General features: G+C 34.1%; 2 protein-coding genes across 2 annotated transcripts; both read right to left on the bottom strand.

Annotated features, from left to right (window-relative positions):
• Positions 1-567: 567 nt before the first annotated feature.
• Positions 568-2,639, bottom strand: LOC149769892 (patched domain-containing protein 3-like). Its single transcript, XM_089949683.1, has one exon. The coding sequence runs from the start codon at positions 2,637-2,639 to the stop codon at positions 1,500-1,502; it is 1,140 nt and encodes a 379-aa protein (XP_089805809.1). The 3' UTR covers positions 568-1,499.
• A 30-nt stretch (positions 2,640-2,669) lies between these two features.
• On the bottom strand, positions 2,670-13,496 carry LOC149769893 (patched domain-containing protein 3-like). The gene is made up of 4 exons (XM_089949682.1): positions 13,305-13,496; positions 4,464-5,491; positions 3,780-3,980; positions 2,670-2,914 (listed from the first exon to the last, which is right to left on the bottom strand). Exons 1-4 carry the CDS (start codon positions 13,346-13,348, stop codon positions 2,670-2,672), a joined length of 1,518 nt encoding a protein of 505 aa, XP_089805808.1. The 5' UTR covers positions 13,349-13,496.
• Between the last annotated feature and the right edge of the window lie 1,211 nt (positions 13,497-14,707).

Genomic DNA, 14,707 nt, shown 5'->3' on the forward strand with positions numbered 1-14,707 from the left:
GACAATATAATATATTGTCATTCATTAGTATTGTTCCAGTGTCCTAAGGTTACATTATTGATTTGTATGTTTCATTTTATAACATTAATGATATACTTACATTGTTACCATTACCAAGCGTGATACTTTATGTACTTTGTATGGCATCCAAACCCTTTTCTGGATAGTTAAATCTTAATTAATCACATTATCAAACAATACTCATCTATACATACATCCATCACTGTCAAAAGGTATGTTATCTATGCATATATCTCTCTCTCCCTCTCTCTCTCTCTCTCTCTCTCTATATATATATATATATATATAGAGAGAGAGAGAGAGAGAGAGAGAGAGAGAGAGAAAGAGAGAGAGAGAGAGAGAGACAGACAGACAGACAGACAGATTACGTTTAATACTATTCCTCGGCAATGAACAAAAGGAGCACAAATTTAAAAATAAAAGAAGTATCACTTTTTTAAACGTATCATTTCATGATGCCAAAGAAAAGACAGTTTGTCTTTCCCATTATGCAGTCATGGAACGTTTGGTTTCAGCTAACATAAGGGCTAGGGAAAAGATAAATACTTTTGGCACAACAAGTTTTATTTTCTAATTGATGATATATATATATATAGGTACAATATCTTTTAACTTGATCGTATTAGAAGATAGTGAGCGGATAAAGAGTATGTAAATAACGTTACCAAGTAACTATAATAACAAACACATTGAATATAGAACAATTTCATTGCAAGGACAGAAGATTGTTTCGTAATGTATCTAGCAGTCCAAGAAACATGCGTCCAAAAGTCATTACTCGTACCTCAACATCATCCTTACTTTTTCCTAAGATTCAAATTCAAATGTAACAAATAAATGAATAACAATCAGAAATTTATCTTAAGGTAAAAAGAAGCAGAAATACAGGATAAAAGTAAAGCTAAATCGAAAGGAAAAAGAAACAAATAATAAAAAACAAAAAAGCATTTGTATATACAAATAAAGATGTCGACAAATGCATTGATACGTATAAAGGAGGACTAATTACTAATTGGTGATATTGTACAAGGAAATCCTATTGTCTTAATCATCACCAAGTCTACACATATATGGGGATCACAAGAAACTTGTCCGGCTCAAAAGACACGTAATTGGCATAATTTAGTGTGATACTTTCTTCGATGATTATAGACCTTAACATGCAGAAAGTGTTATAGCAATGAAGAACAATAATTATTTAGACGCTTGATGGATGAAGCATTATACCATGTAAAAATAATACTAGTTACCTTGCGAATCTATGTCATTGTTGAAGATAGACCGTTGAAGATTGTGCATAATATTTTAATACTAATGTTTCGGAAGCTGCACGAGCAAGGGTGGATTAGGAGAGGGGGAAATCTTTATGGAATGCTTTTTGGCTGTGTCAGGTAACTTCATATATGACCCTGCATTATGTAAACCAAAGCACCGTTAAAGCACGATAGCAACATAAATGCTTATTGTATTCAAAATCCCTACGTTAAAGACATTTTGCTGCCCGCTTGCATTTCTAAAGAGAGATTGTTGGAATTAATACTTTCGGTATGGGTATTATCTTTTTGAGTTTTGTGAGGACCAATCAACGACAGGATCACAGGTAGGAAGAATATAGCATGAGCCAAGCCAAAGGCGATAACGAGTACCATAACTCCGAAAAAAGAGCGAAATATGTACGACGTGGCAGCAGTGAGTGTAATGATGCCTATCAAGGATGATGCTGCGCCATGGAATACTGGAGCTCCCGATCTCATCACAGCTTCCCTTACTCTTTCATTTCGAGTACTCCCAACAGAAATCATGAAACCATGACAAATATGTGCTGCATAATCCACTGAAAATCCTACACTCATTATGATGTGAATCATTGTGATCGTGCTTAATGTTAAACCAAGAAATGGAAGAAAGCCCAGGATCCCGATCATTATCATAACCACAGTGATTGTCACATAAATCAACAAAAGAGGATGGGGCATAAAAAAAACTGTCACAAGGAAAACTATCCCAACGGCAATTCCTACCGTTTGTAAAGTTTGTGGAAGAACTTCGACATATTGTTCATAGAAAATGAAAGCAGGTGAAAAGGCAAATATTGATATGAACGAGGATTTAGCGACATCTCGCATGTCCAACATTAACTGTCCCTGTTGCGTCGTCGATTTCAAGTTTTCAGACAGTACATAAAACCTGGAAGCTGTTATTCGTTTATATACTGTGTCTATTACTATGTCATTTTTGAAACGCTGATACAATGGATGGGCCAAGAACCGTGATTCTAGACTGGTTACAAAATTATACTCCGATGAATCATCATAAAATGGTGATTGCTGATAGGAAGATAACCAACTTATTTGAAAATCGTCCTTAACCCTGGGGTTAGATAATGCAAGTTTCAGTACCTTACCAAGTTTGTCTTGCGTAACATTGCTGGAATATAAAACAGTATCGGGAATCACGAATGATACAGGTGTGATGCTTCTAAAATTGTCGTCAAGCCAGTGTCTATATTTATAAAAGTATGAAGTTTCGGACACTAAATTTTTTAACTCAAGACCTTGCTCTAAGATTGTAATACCATATATTGATACAGCAAGATATCCAGCAAATATTACTAGCATGAGAATTTTAAGAGGGAGTTTAAGAACAAGTTAAGGTATAAGCCAACCAGGAAATTTGTCTAGGAAACCTTCAGCTTCAGTTCGTGACTTAGGGGGTGATCCTGTACAGCAAAGATTGTAAATTCTACTCTTTTCTTGGTCCTTGCCTTCGTCCTTGGTAACCACTCGTAAGCAGGTCATGAAATGCCTGTTGGAGTCTACGCGTTTCTCGTGAAGTGTCAGGCATGCTAAGAAGAGAGTTGCTTGATTCAAATAGCAGAAGATTACAGCAACACCTGAAATGTATACAAGTTAGTATGTCTCAAAATCAGATCCTTATTCCTGGTCGCTAGATAACAATCGATCTTTATTTGTTGCTTACGATATATTGATCAAAATTTCTTGTCCGTTTTTATTAACTTACAATCGTTCTTTGTTGGTTAGCCACGATGAATTTTCATGGATCCATATTATGATCGGGTATGAGGGTCTAGAATTGTTACTCTATATCTGTAATAGCTAAGATTGACAGCATTAATAATTATACAGTATTCATAAATGGTGGATTATTATTAATGACCAACCATCTATAAATCCAAGATTTAATTGATTTGTAGTGTATTAAACGAGCCCCTCATTTACCTGATGCCCATCCAGAGCAAGAATCAACCACATGATTATCTAAAGTAATATAAATATGATAATAGTAATATGATTATCTAACTTAATATACATTCAATAGCTGGCTCTACATTTTGCTAGGTGGTAGTACCTTTTTCACAATGTATGGGTTGTTTGTTTTCAAATTAATTATAACGAAGACTAGATAAAAAAAATATTAATGCTCCAAGGCTGAGGAAGGAAATACTGAAACTAAAATAATGTTCGTTAAACGACTCTTATAATGACACAACGTAGATACAATGCATACTAATTATGAAGGCTATGGGATAGGGATATTCATTATCAAGTAACTCTATAATGACATCTCAATTCACTCATGAGGTTTGGCGTGAAATAATTGTAAAGGGCGCTGTTCAATGAGGGAAAATTAATTCTGAAGATAATTCATAATAATAAATATTTGTTATCAATTTTGTATTCTCTGTCTCTTCTTGGTTTGCTCGGTCCTAAATGTAGATGTTTAAAAATAACTCCCACCTGTATAGATGCAGAAATTTCTGACGCTCATGAAGACCGAAGATGCCCCAGCTACAAAGGCCAGAAGGTCTGTGATAGAAGTAATGGTGATGGCCACTCCACTTGTCCGCATAGTTTCTGCAATTTTATCCTCCACACTACCTTTGCCTTGAGCTCCGGCAAGCCCGGAAAGTAAAACGAACATGTCATCTACACCAATCCCTGCAAATGATAAATTAAACATGGTGGTTAAGTTGATTCAGGTTGAGTTTGGTGCAATTTAGATCAGGGACATATAATACAGATCGAGTCCAAATATAAAATAACAAATATTATTGATCTGCACTTGGCTTTACCAGACACCGGCGAGACTGTGACATCGTCAATTTACTTTGTTTTTGCCGTAGTTTACTCTCGTCAAATCATAATTTACACTTTCAATATTACAGGTAGTACAATGTTTTATCAAGCTATCAGAGGTGATAAGCAAATTGCTAAAACCCCCATACTAGGTATAGATAATGTCAGAAACAATAATAAAATGGTGCCATGCATATAATATGTGCAAGCAATCTCTCAAATCTACCTTTAATATGACTAACATTTTTATATCATTGGAAAAGCAGCCCATATAATGTTTCGCTAATCAATAAATTCAAAAGATGTCAGGAGAAAACAGGCATAAAAGAAAACCTCTTAATCTACCTATTATCAAAAACGGAACCACGCCAACAATGCTGACAAAGCTCACTCCACACGCGCTGACAAGCCCAAACGAAGAGGTTATTGCAATACCAGCAGCAATGACCCCAGGATACCCGAGATTCGCTCTTTGGCCAACAACATCACATCTTGCTGTAAATGTGGCAAAACAGGCGTAGGAAATCATCAGAGCAAAGGTAATCGAAAACAGAACAATATCTCCAGAAATGTTCTTGTCCAGTTCATCCTCCATAGATTTGGAATGCATATACGTAATTTCAATGGTGGGAGAAGAGAATGATTTCATTCTGGACACAAATTCATTTTGCCAGGACACAATATATTCAAGATTTGGTTTATCTGTTCTGATGTTGAACGTGAGACGCAACATTTGCGCTGAAATCAAGTGTGTCCCATTCGAGGAAAACGCCCCGACTAAGCTTTCATAGTAAATAGACCCAAAGGTACTATGATGGAAATATGGAAATGTGACATTATCTGTTCTAACTGCCGACATAAACTCTGGAGAAAAGAAGAAGTCTCCTTCAACTGCGCAGCCGAATAGATTTCTGGCACAAATATCCGAAAAATTGATACTGATATCAATCTTATTAATCGTAATTTCTCTGACGTAGTTGTATATCTTCTCAACTTCAGCGAGGACGGTGGGATCGAGAACGTTGCCCGAGATTGCACGAATAATTACTTCGGCTTGGCGACCTAGATCGGGCAGTTGTTGTAAACCGACAAAGCTTGACCCCGAGAGATCTGGGAATAAGACCTTTACACGATCACTGTCTTTGTTCGCTTGGCTGTTGATGGGGGTGTACACAGTCTTCACGTCAGTTTCCACGTGCAGGCGGATCATTCCAATAGACAGCAGTCCGTTTACTAAGACGGTAACCAATATTAATTTCCATGGATGTCTGGCTACCAAGCGGCCATACCTTGCAAACACAGCTCCAATTTTGGTTTCAACTTTCTCATAAAAGTTGTAGCACGTATTTCGTTGCATTATTGGCGAAGTAACTCTGTAATTACAAAATCAGAGGGCATGTGACATCCAATAGCAAAGTGATGTAAAGAATTACTAAGAGGATAAAGGATAATTTTATGAGTATGTTCGGCTTTCGACGCAATTGTTTAAGATGATTCCGTACAACATTGGTAAGCACATATTAGAAATCAATATAGATGTCTCTTATTGAAGGAAGGAATAAAGGTAATATAACAAAGTATGGGTCAAAATATTAGTTTTCCTTTACAAAATGAACTGAAAGATTCATATATGACATCCAACGTCATGACATCAAACGGCATTCGATAATTCACTTGTCATTTAATATCATTGTTGTGCAATCGGTAAATTGCTAGTATATAAATATAATTGTTTTCCTTTACGACTTCATCGCTATGCAGCAAGACCTATAATAAATAGTGATTATAAGAAAAGGTGATTGATTATGAAGACGCATGAAATAAATGGTTATCGTGAATGTTTGATATATACTAGTGAGCTAGTACTTTGTTTTAATTAAATAAAACAACTTACCCTGTCAAAGTTTTAGTGAAATACATTTCCAGATATATGTGTTGGTGATTGTACTTTAGTTTCAGCAAAGAAAGGACATAAAAGGAATGGAAAGTAGCATCACTAAAAGTGATCTCATTATAGATGATATACAAGATATGCATAAAGTTTTGACGTCGTCTCATAAACCCTCTAATTATTACATTTATTTTGGAAAAGTCAAGGATAATTCTTCTTCTTTTTTTGAATGTTATAGAGGCTGATTTGTTAAAATCACTAAAATAATATACATTGGTGTCAGTTTTGATGTCATCGTGAATGTTTCCAGCTTGGACATTAATACCTCTGTATTAGGCATTGGTAGGTGCATCCTATCTTGGTATGTTGTTTTTCAGCTTGACATAGTCAACACAAATTCTACACATTAAACTAACATAGCTTAGTTAAGTCATAGTCAACACACATTCTACACAGCAAACCAACATAACTTAGTTTGGTAATAGTCTACACAATTTCTACACAACAAAACCTTCACACTCCATTTAGCCATAATCAACGCAAGTTATACACAACAAAACCATCATAGGTTAGTATGGCCATAGTCGACACAAATTCTACACAACAAAACCATCATAGGTCAGTTTGGTCAATATTACCGTTTGTTTTTTTTTGTGTTTTTCTTGGGCGGGTGGACTTACTAGCACAACCTTTAATTTATATTTTGGTCTTTTGGGTAAGATATCTCTTTTTAGCATTTTATGAAAAAACAAATTATCTGTACATATGTTTACGGTACTCTTTAATTAAAGTCCTCGTTTTTTGCGTTTGTATTAATTTATTTTTTTGAACGTATTTTCGAAATCATGAGTGTACTTTTGTCTCAGGCTAGCAGTAACAACTATAAAGATATTAAATCTCAGGAAACAGAAAAGGTTTTGAAGATCAAATAGTTTTATGCTCCATAATATTCCCGTTTGTCAATAAAACTTACACTGCAGACCGATAACCCTTCAAACTAAAAAAAATAAATTGGGTCCCAAGCGTTTATCTGCTAGCAAATTTCCACCGTGTTTCGATTAATAATGCTTTAAACTTCTCTAACACATTATTTCTGCAACACGAAATTTTGTGAAGCTTCTCACATAAAATTGTTAACCAAAATTGTGTTTGTAATATATAGCTAACACTTTTTTAAAAATCGTATGTTATTATTTATTTTTCTTTCAGTTTTGATTTTTTATACTGACTGAATATTCCACCAAAATTACCTTACATACGTAATGATAATTAAGCGCATGTGCCCATATGTACTATATTTTGAGAAATGTTTATTTATTTATTGGTGATTTGCCCATCCACACCATTTTATAAATCAGGCAATCCTTGTCTTATCATGGGAGATATGCGTTATACCATTGCTGTGTTTGGTATGTGTATTATATTTACAAGTCATTAATTAGTATATTTTTTATGACTACAACTCATTGGTAGTTGTGTTATAACTACACAGTTTTGAGCTTTGTAAAAAACCTTAACCACTGTTGATGTGCATGCAAGACGACTCTATATTTTAAGTCTGAAACTTAAGACTTCGTAAGACTTTAAGCTTATGTAGTAATGACGTCACATAGTAGTTTGTGTAGTTAATGACGTCACATAGTAGTTTATGTAGTTAATGACGTATATGACTTTGTCACTTAGTAGTTTATTAGAGTAAATTGTGCATCCTTGTAATCATGTATATATTTCTTTTGAAATGGAGATGAATCATTTTCATCTACATTACGATTTGTCTATGCTATATAATAGTCCATGAAATAACCATGTATATGCAATGGAATCTCCAATTCGTCTTCCAACGTGCATCCAGTATAACAACTATCATGTATTGCAAAATTCTTTTATTCTGCCTATCTGATTTGGTCATTGTTTGTCCATCAATCATTTTTTATTATTTTATTTTCATGTATTCGTAACTGACCTAGTCATAAAAGTTTGTAGCACTGAGGTACATAACGCGTGACTTGATTTAACAGAACCTTCAGTAACTTGTTATCAGATCATCTACATTACCATTAGAACTATCATCTACAGAGCACTGATTTATCATTTTTGTATGATTTATTTGCAAGATTTATTGTATAAATCATAAAGAATGTGTTATCATGTAAGATATACGATAGACTAATGAACTTGAAAAGAGTAAGAGAATAACTATTTTATTAGTTATTTCCTTATCTTGTCAAGTACAAGTATTGCGTAATGAATACTCTCTCTCTGTCTCTCTCTCTCTCTCTCTTACACACACAAGCATATACACACACACATCAGTTATGTCCCATATCATTTTCTTTCTTACTGTACAATTATTCTGTTCATTTTATATTTGGAGGATAGCGGGGTTGTCTCTTTAGAATCGATTGGAAACCGATATTAGTAATCGAAACGTACATTTAATTTAGTGTTCATGTATCTGTATGAATTGAATACTCTGTGAGGAAGCTTGTGGAATGGTACCCAGACTGTTCGCTGTTTTTTTATGTTTATAGGCATCGTTCTATAACTTTAAAAATAAAATGTCTTCACCCAAGTTTTCAGTTTACTTTTACAACACCATCTCGATGGGCACCGGTGACCGGGTGGTCTACAACAATCGCTTTTGAAGATAACCTCTGTCCGAGTTAGTTCGAGTTTCTGGCTCAGTCATGGTAGATATGTGAGAAAGCTTGCCAGTAGCTTTCTGTGTGTCTGTGGTTCTTCCTTTGGTTTTCCCGAGTTCCGCTTCCAACATTTATACTAATAGTGATGTACTGTACTGAAAAATGGTGTTAAGCCCAAATTACAGAGCAAAACCACATTGCCAATATCCTATAGTTATGACATTCTAGAGCTTCTGTTCAATGCCATCGAGAAACTCCTACAAACCTTGAATGTTACCACCATCAGCAATGTGCGAATTTAGATGTCGTAGAAATTAATATGTTCCTTATATTTTATTTAAATGCTGTGCATCCATTCATATCTTTTCCCGTCTAGTTTAAAACACACATTAAGGTTGGGGGGAGGAGGAATGTCGCATGATGGAAATATTCATAATCTATTTAGTTAAACAACAATATTTCACTACGTGTTAAACTATACATACATTAGATATTAGAAAATGCAGTTTCGCAAAATGCCCTTCTCACAGTTTATAACATCTGGTCAAGTTTTCAGTTAAACCGAACTTCACTAATTACCTCAACCCGCATGAAGCCAAATTTTTCATATAAAATCTTCAACACTCTCAGATCGAAGCTTGTGTGCTGCGTTTATTGCGCACACGTGATACTGGTAACGTAAATAGCATGTGTACTATGAATTTTTTGTATGTAATATTTTGCATGGATTTTGTTTTATGTTGTTGTATATTTTGCGACACTAGATACTGTCACCCTTCTTGCATGTTAGTCATGCAATTTCATTGTGGCACATTTTTTTTATTTTCTTTATTGTCATGTTCTAAACTTTTTTGGAAATAGTAGTACTATTTGAATATTACGATAGTAAGGTTGCTAAATAGTGCATAAAATATCAGTGCTATAAGTTAGAGTTTCTAAATGTGATATATATATATATATATATATATATATATATATATATATATATATATATATATATATATACTCTAACATTAGTGTGGGTAACAGTTCTTTAAAATTAATCATTGCTCTAAGACTATATTTTATTTTGGGCTAAGTAATACAAGACATGACTCTCATGGCTCAATTAAGCAACAAAAAAGTGCTTATTAATGCGTCATTTATTAGTTATGTTTTCAGTGATAACTATATATATATATATATATATATATATATATATATATATATATATATATATATATCGGTCTGCTCACGTCAGCGATAGTACAGTTGAGAGATAGAGAATTAAAAAATCCAAATGTGAATATGTTCATTTGTGAGAAAAGATCGTGCTAAATTTTCAGTCCAAAAGTAACCCAGCTCACTACGTTTGCAGGATAGATGTTTAATAAGCTCTGATAATTCGTTAATTCAACTAGTATGCTAATAAACTTATGTCTTTCAATAGCGTATAGAGATAGGTGGAATGTGAGTTCATCAATACATCATTTTCTTGATATGAACAAGTTATTTATTGTGCGTGTGCAAAGCGAACAAGGAAAATAATAGTTTAAATAGTTAAGCTATTCTATGACGCGAAATACATTTACTGTCTCCAGATAATACATTCCGTAATGAATATATCGATAGCGTGAACATTTTAAATCCTCAAGCATAAGATAAATTTTTACTTTTATTAGAAGATAGGAGACAAAACCAAGGAAGACTCTGTGTGTGTGTGTGTGTGTGTGTGTGTGTGTGTGTGTGTGTGATTTGGATTTTTAACGTAGCTTTTAACAATTTCTCAGTCATATCGCTACGATGTCTGCAGTGTTGCAGTTTATAGTGATGTCTAGCACTGGGACATCATGCCGCAGACATGTGGCATGATGTCCCACCCAGTCACATTATCCTGACACCGGGCCGACCAGTCCTATCACTAACCTCTTAATGCTGAGCGCCAGGCGAGGCAGCTGTTAATACCATTTTTGTAAGTCTTTGGTATGACCCGGCCGTGGATCGAACCCACGACCTCCCGTATCAGAGGCGGACTCTCTAACCACGAGGCCACCGGAGCAGTTGCAAATGAAGTCAGACTCAACTATTGTTATGCATGTGAAAGGGCTTTACTTCAATGCTATCATCAAGATATATTTTAAAACCACTTTTTAAAATGTATTACACTAGTTGTATTCCGTCATTATTCTAATTTTATATGATAATAGGAGTAAGAAATTGAAAGAAAATCACCATTATTGCCACGTTATCGGCAGTTATTCGTGGTAATTTAAAAATTCATCAAATCTTAAAATGCTAAATATTACTTAATGCCGTAAAGAAAACTAAACTATTTAATATTACGGTGATTTAATAGAATATTTTACTAGTCAGATATATTGATATGTATGCCCAGAAGAATCGTACGTGTTTTGTATCATATTTAATTTCTTGTCAGCATTGATCAGTATGTGTATATCATGTATCATACTACAGTTAGTAATTTAAAAAAATTATATTTAAAAACGAAATTGAGCAACAACAGAAATATGCACACCGTGAACTACCACAAACGAGATTTGAGTCTCAACCTAGTTGAATAATTTCTAGAAATAATAACATTTATAAGCAGCAGAAAAGTGATTCTGGTCAGTACAGTGTCTTTTAATAAATATTCAAGAACAGATGCGTACCCACTTCATATATTTAAGCAGAAACTTAAAACGAATTTATTAGAATCGGTAATATTCCATTTTCTATCGATATCCACCTACTCTGGCGAAGACTAATATGTAAATCTTTTGTTATGTTGTCCTAGCTCACGTTCTATTAGACTTCACGTGGTATCTAAGTCTATGGTTGATTTTAATGATACTGTCCTCAGACTTCACGTGGTATCTAAGTCTATGGTTTATTTTAATGATACTGTCCTCAGACTTCACGTGGTATCTAAGTCTATGGTTGATTTTAATGATACTGTCCTCAGACTTCACGTGGTATCTAAGTCTATGGTTGATTTTAATGATACTGTCCTCAGACCCATATGTTCTGAGGACTTTGAGAATGACTTCCATGACCATACGACAAAATCCATTTGTATCATGCATTAGGATGCCCTTAAAAATTTAGCAATTTCTAAAGTAATAAATATGCTACTCAGTCAAATGATATGGCTATTATACTATAGACTTTGTTGTTTCCATATTTTCTCATATTTCTAATAAAAATCATGCCTTTGTCTTTATACGCGCAGCTCCTGTTTCCGATTCTCTGGGAAATAATTCCATACATGGAATTTTACCATGTATGCGTTGAGCGTGTATATTTCTTAAATGTTTTCATATACATTCAATCCATGTTTTATAGAAAACATTTTGATTAATATTTTGTTTAATATTTTTTAATTAGACGAGGATGTCATGCATTCTTATTCATTTCTGCAAGGTTTGATCATGTTTAATATCTTATGAAGATTGGTCGTGTGAAATGTAATGAAACCTTTCGGGAATTTCTAGAAATTTAAGAGGTACGCAATGAAACATAGTATTAAAGCATATAAACAAAACATGCAAGGGATCTTTATGTTGTTGATAAGGTAACATGTTGAAAAAAGTGAGATTAATTTTATATATAAGATTCATCCAAATATGAAACGTATAAACCGTACAAACTGAAGTGGCCGTTTGAAACATATATTTGTTAATTTGTCGTTGTTAAGAAGAAGAAGCAAAAAGGATGAAAAAATTCCCTTTACGTCATCTTATGACGTTTGGAGGAAATGTCAATAGAAAATATTCTCACTTTTATGGAAACGATGTATTTGCTGATGAAAAAGATATCATGTTTCATTTCATCAGATATAACTGTATGCATAGCTAAGAATATGATGCTCGGCTATTTATATACTGTATACTTTCAAACATTTCCATATTTTATAACGTTTACTTCTAGGTACTTCGCCCAAAGGCCGTCCACAAAATCGATTTTTAACAATAATATCGTATAACTGGTACATTTTGGGGTTTTAAGCTTTTCCAATTCGTGGACCTACAAACTAATTTATACCAACATTTTAAGGAATTTCTGTCTACAATCAAAACTTTAGAAGCTATGCGTAATTTGAATCTTATCCTTTTTGTGGTCTCCAATTCAGGCCCCGACAACCGAAAAGGAAACTATCACTAAATATACCGGCTATATTGTGTGCATCTGAAGAAAATGTAGCATGTTATGTCAGCAACAAAAGTTACTGTAAATATTCAAAACTCTGCCTTACATGACATCATGTGGAAAGTATCGAACATATAATAAATATTTCCTCTGTTGACATACAAAAAGATAAATCTAAAACGATTCATGATAAAGGTGAAGCTGAATCAAACTGCATTTGTATGCATGCAGATATGGATCGATGGATGGAAGGAAGGAAGGAAGTATGTATGTATGTATGTATGTATGTGTGTATGTATGTCATCATGTGTTCATTTACATACAGCAGCTCCTGTTATCTGCGGAGTCTGGATCTCTCCCCGTCTCCATATAAGGGCCTTTCTTTCACATGTTGGCCTGTATATGCGTGTCATTTGCCTGTTCCTTTTGTAAGTACGCTTAAAGTGATGTCTTGCTTCTAGGAAGTAAAATTACAATTGCAATCATAAGTTGAACAGGATGTTAGGGTAGCATATTTAATCTTACCTTCTTTCAAATAGATCCTTTTCCGTGCGTCCTTCAGACTGCATTCATGATAGCCATACACACTTTCAAGTTTATAGTGAAATACTCGGTTAGGTTTCACAGTCTGTGTGGAGTCCTGCAACTGTAAATGAAACCGGATTAGCGCAGTGGAACGAAAACCGCAGAGACAACACTGTATCGCAGCGACTGTCATCATTTCGCAATGTTTGCTTCAAACCCCTCCTATTACACAAATTATAATAGCCAATGAGCCTTCGCCTCATTCATGAACACTGTGATCAATCAAGATAGCGTCAAGGTCATTGCAACTGTATATATATATATATATATATATATATATATATAATTTAGGAATAAATAGATTTAAAAAGTTTTATTAAAAATTTTATAACATGTATAATGCATATTTTTAAAAAATAGTATAGTATACCTTCAGGTATTATTGACTAATGTTCAATCAGATAGATAATAAGAAACTGGCACATGAATCCAACATAGCCGTTATAGCAACAATAAAAAGACCAATGGAAACCCTAAAAGATCTATTGTAGACAACACAAACAGAAGATAGAATATGAGTTTTATTAGAATACAAAACAAGAAGAGATGGAGGAAAGAAAAGAAAAGAGGAAATCAAAAGAGGGATAGAAACTGTGTTAAACCTTTCTAAGCGAATTCTAACTAATAGTGATCGCATTCTTCTAGGCAAGGGATTATCATATTGTCCGAAAACCAAAGTGCATGATAATATTTAGTGTGTGTGTGTGTGTGTGTGTGTGATTTTGATTTTTAACGTAGTTTTAACACTTTTTTAATGATATCGCAGTGTGACAGTTTATAGTGATGTCTAGCACTGGGGCATTATGCCGCAGACATGTAGCATGATGTCCAACCCAGTCACATTATCCTGACAACAGGCCGACCAGTCCTAACACTAACCTCTTCACGCTGAGCCCCAAGCGAGGCAGCTGTTAGTACCATTTTTAGAAGTCTTTGGTATGACTCGGCAATGGATCGAACCCACAACATCCCCCATTCTAGGCGGACGCTCTAACCTCTAGGACACCGGAGCGGTGATAATATTTTTTTAGCAGAAGCATTTTTCAAATACACAAGTTAATTAAAATTGAAAGAATTCTTCTCACAATCATGTACATATTCACAATATAAAAAGCAGTTTTCATTTACAAAATAAGCCCTATTTCAATAAAAAAAATCATCAATTAAACATTCTAGTGGACAAGATATTTATCTCAGTTTTTATACTGAAGCAACTAACCAAGAAAATGTAAGCTATGGCGTCATCTTGTTTATGTCATATTGTCTATATCGTTGATCACTTAGAAACAGAATATATGTAATAGTGTAAGCAATGAGATTGATTTCAGTTTGAATTCAGTCTG

Source organism: Sinohyriopsis cumingii, unplaced genomic scaffold (genome assembly GCF_028554795.1).
Source record: "Sinohyriopsis cumingii isolate HCF-2022 unplaced genomic scaffold, ASM2855479v2 utg003074l, whole genome shotgun sequence".
NCBI classification, from domain to species: Eukaryota; Metazoa; Mollusca; class Bivalvia; order Unionida; family Unionidae; genus Sinohyriopsis; species Sinohyriopsis cumingii.

What these genes read in the sequence shown, in the direction of transcription:
- LOC149769893 (XM_089949682.1), bottom strand. Translation starts at nt 13,348, where the DNA reads ATGCAGTCTGAAGGACGCACGGAAAAGGATCTATTTGAAAGAAG. An exon ending in AAGGATCTATTTGAAAGAAG is followed by an intron (nt 5,492 to 13,304) that starts GTAAGATTAAAT and finishes TTGTAATTACAG; the next exon opens with AGTTACTTCGCCAATAATGC. An exon ending in AAATTTCTGCATCTATACAG is followed by an intron (nt 2,915 to 3,779) that starts GTGGGAGTTATT and finishes TATACATTTCAG; the next exon opens with GTGTTGCTGTAATCTTCTGC.
- LOC149769892 (XM_089949683.1), bottom strand. Translation starts at nt 2,639, where the DNA reads ATGCTAGTAATATTTGCTGGATATCTTGCTGTATCAATATATGGTATT.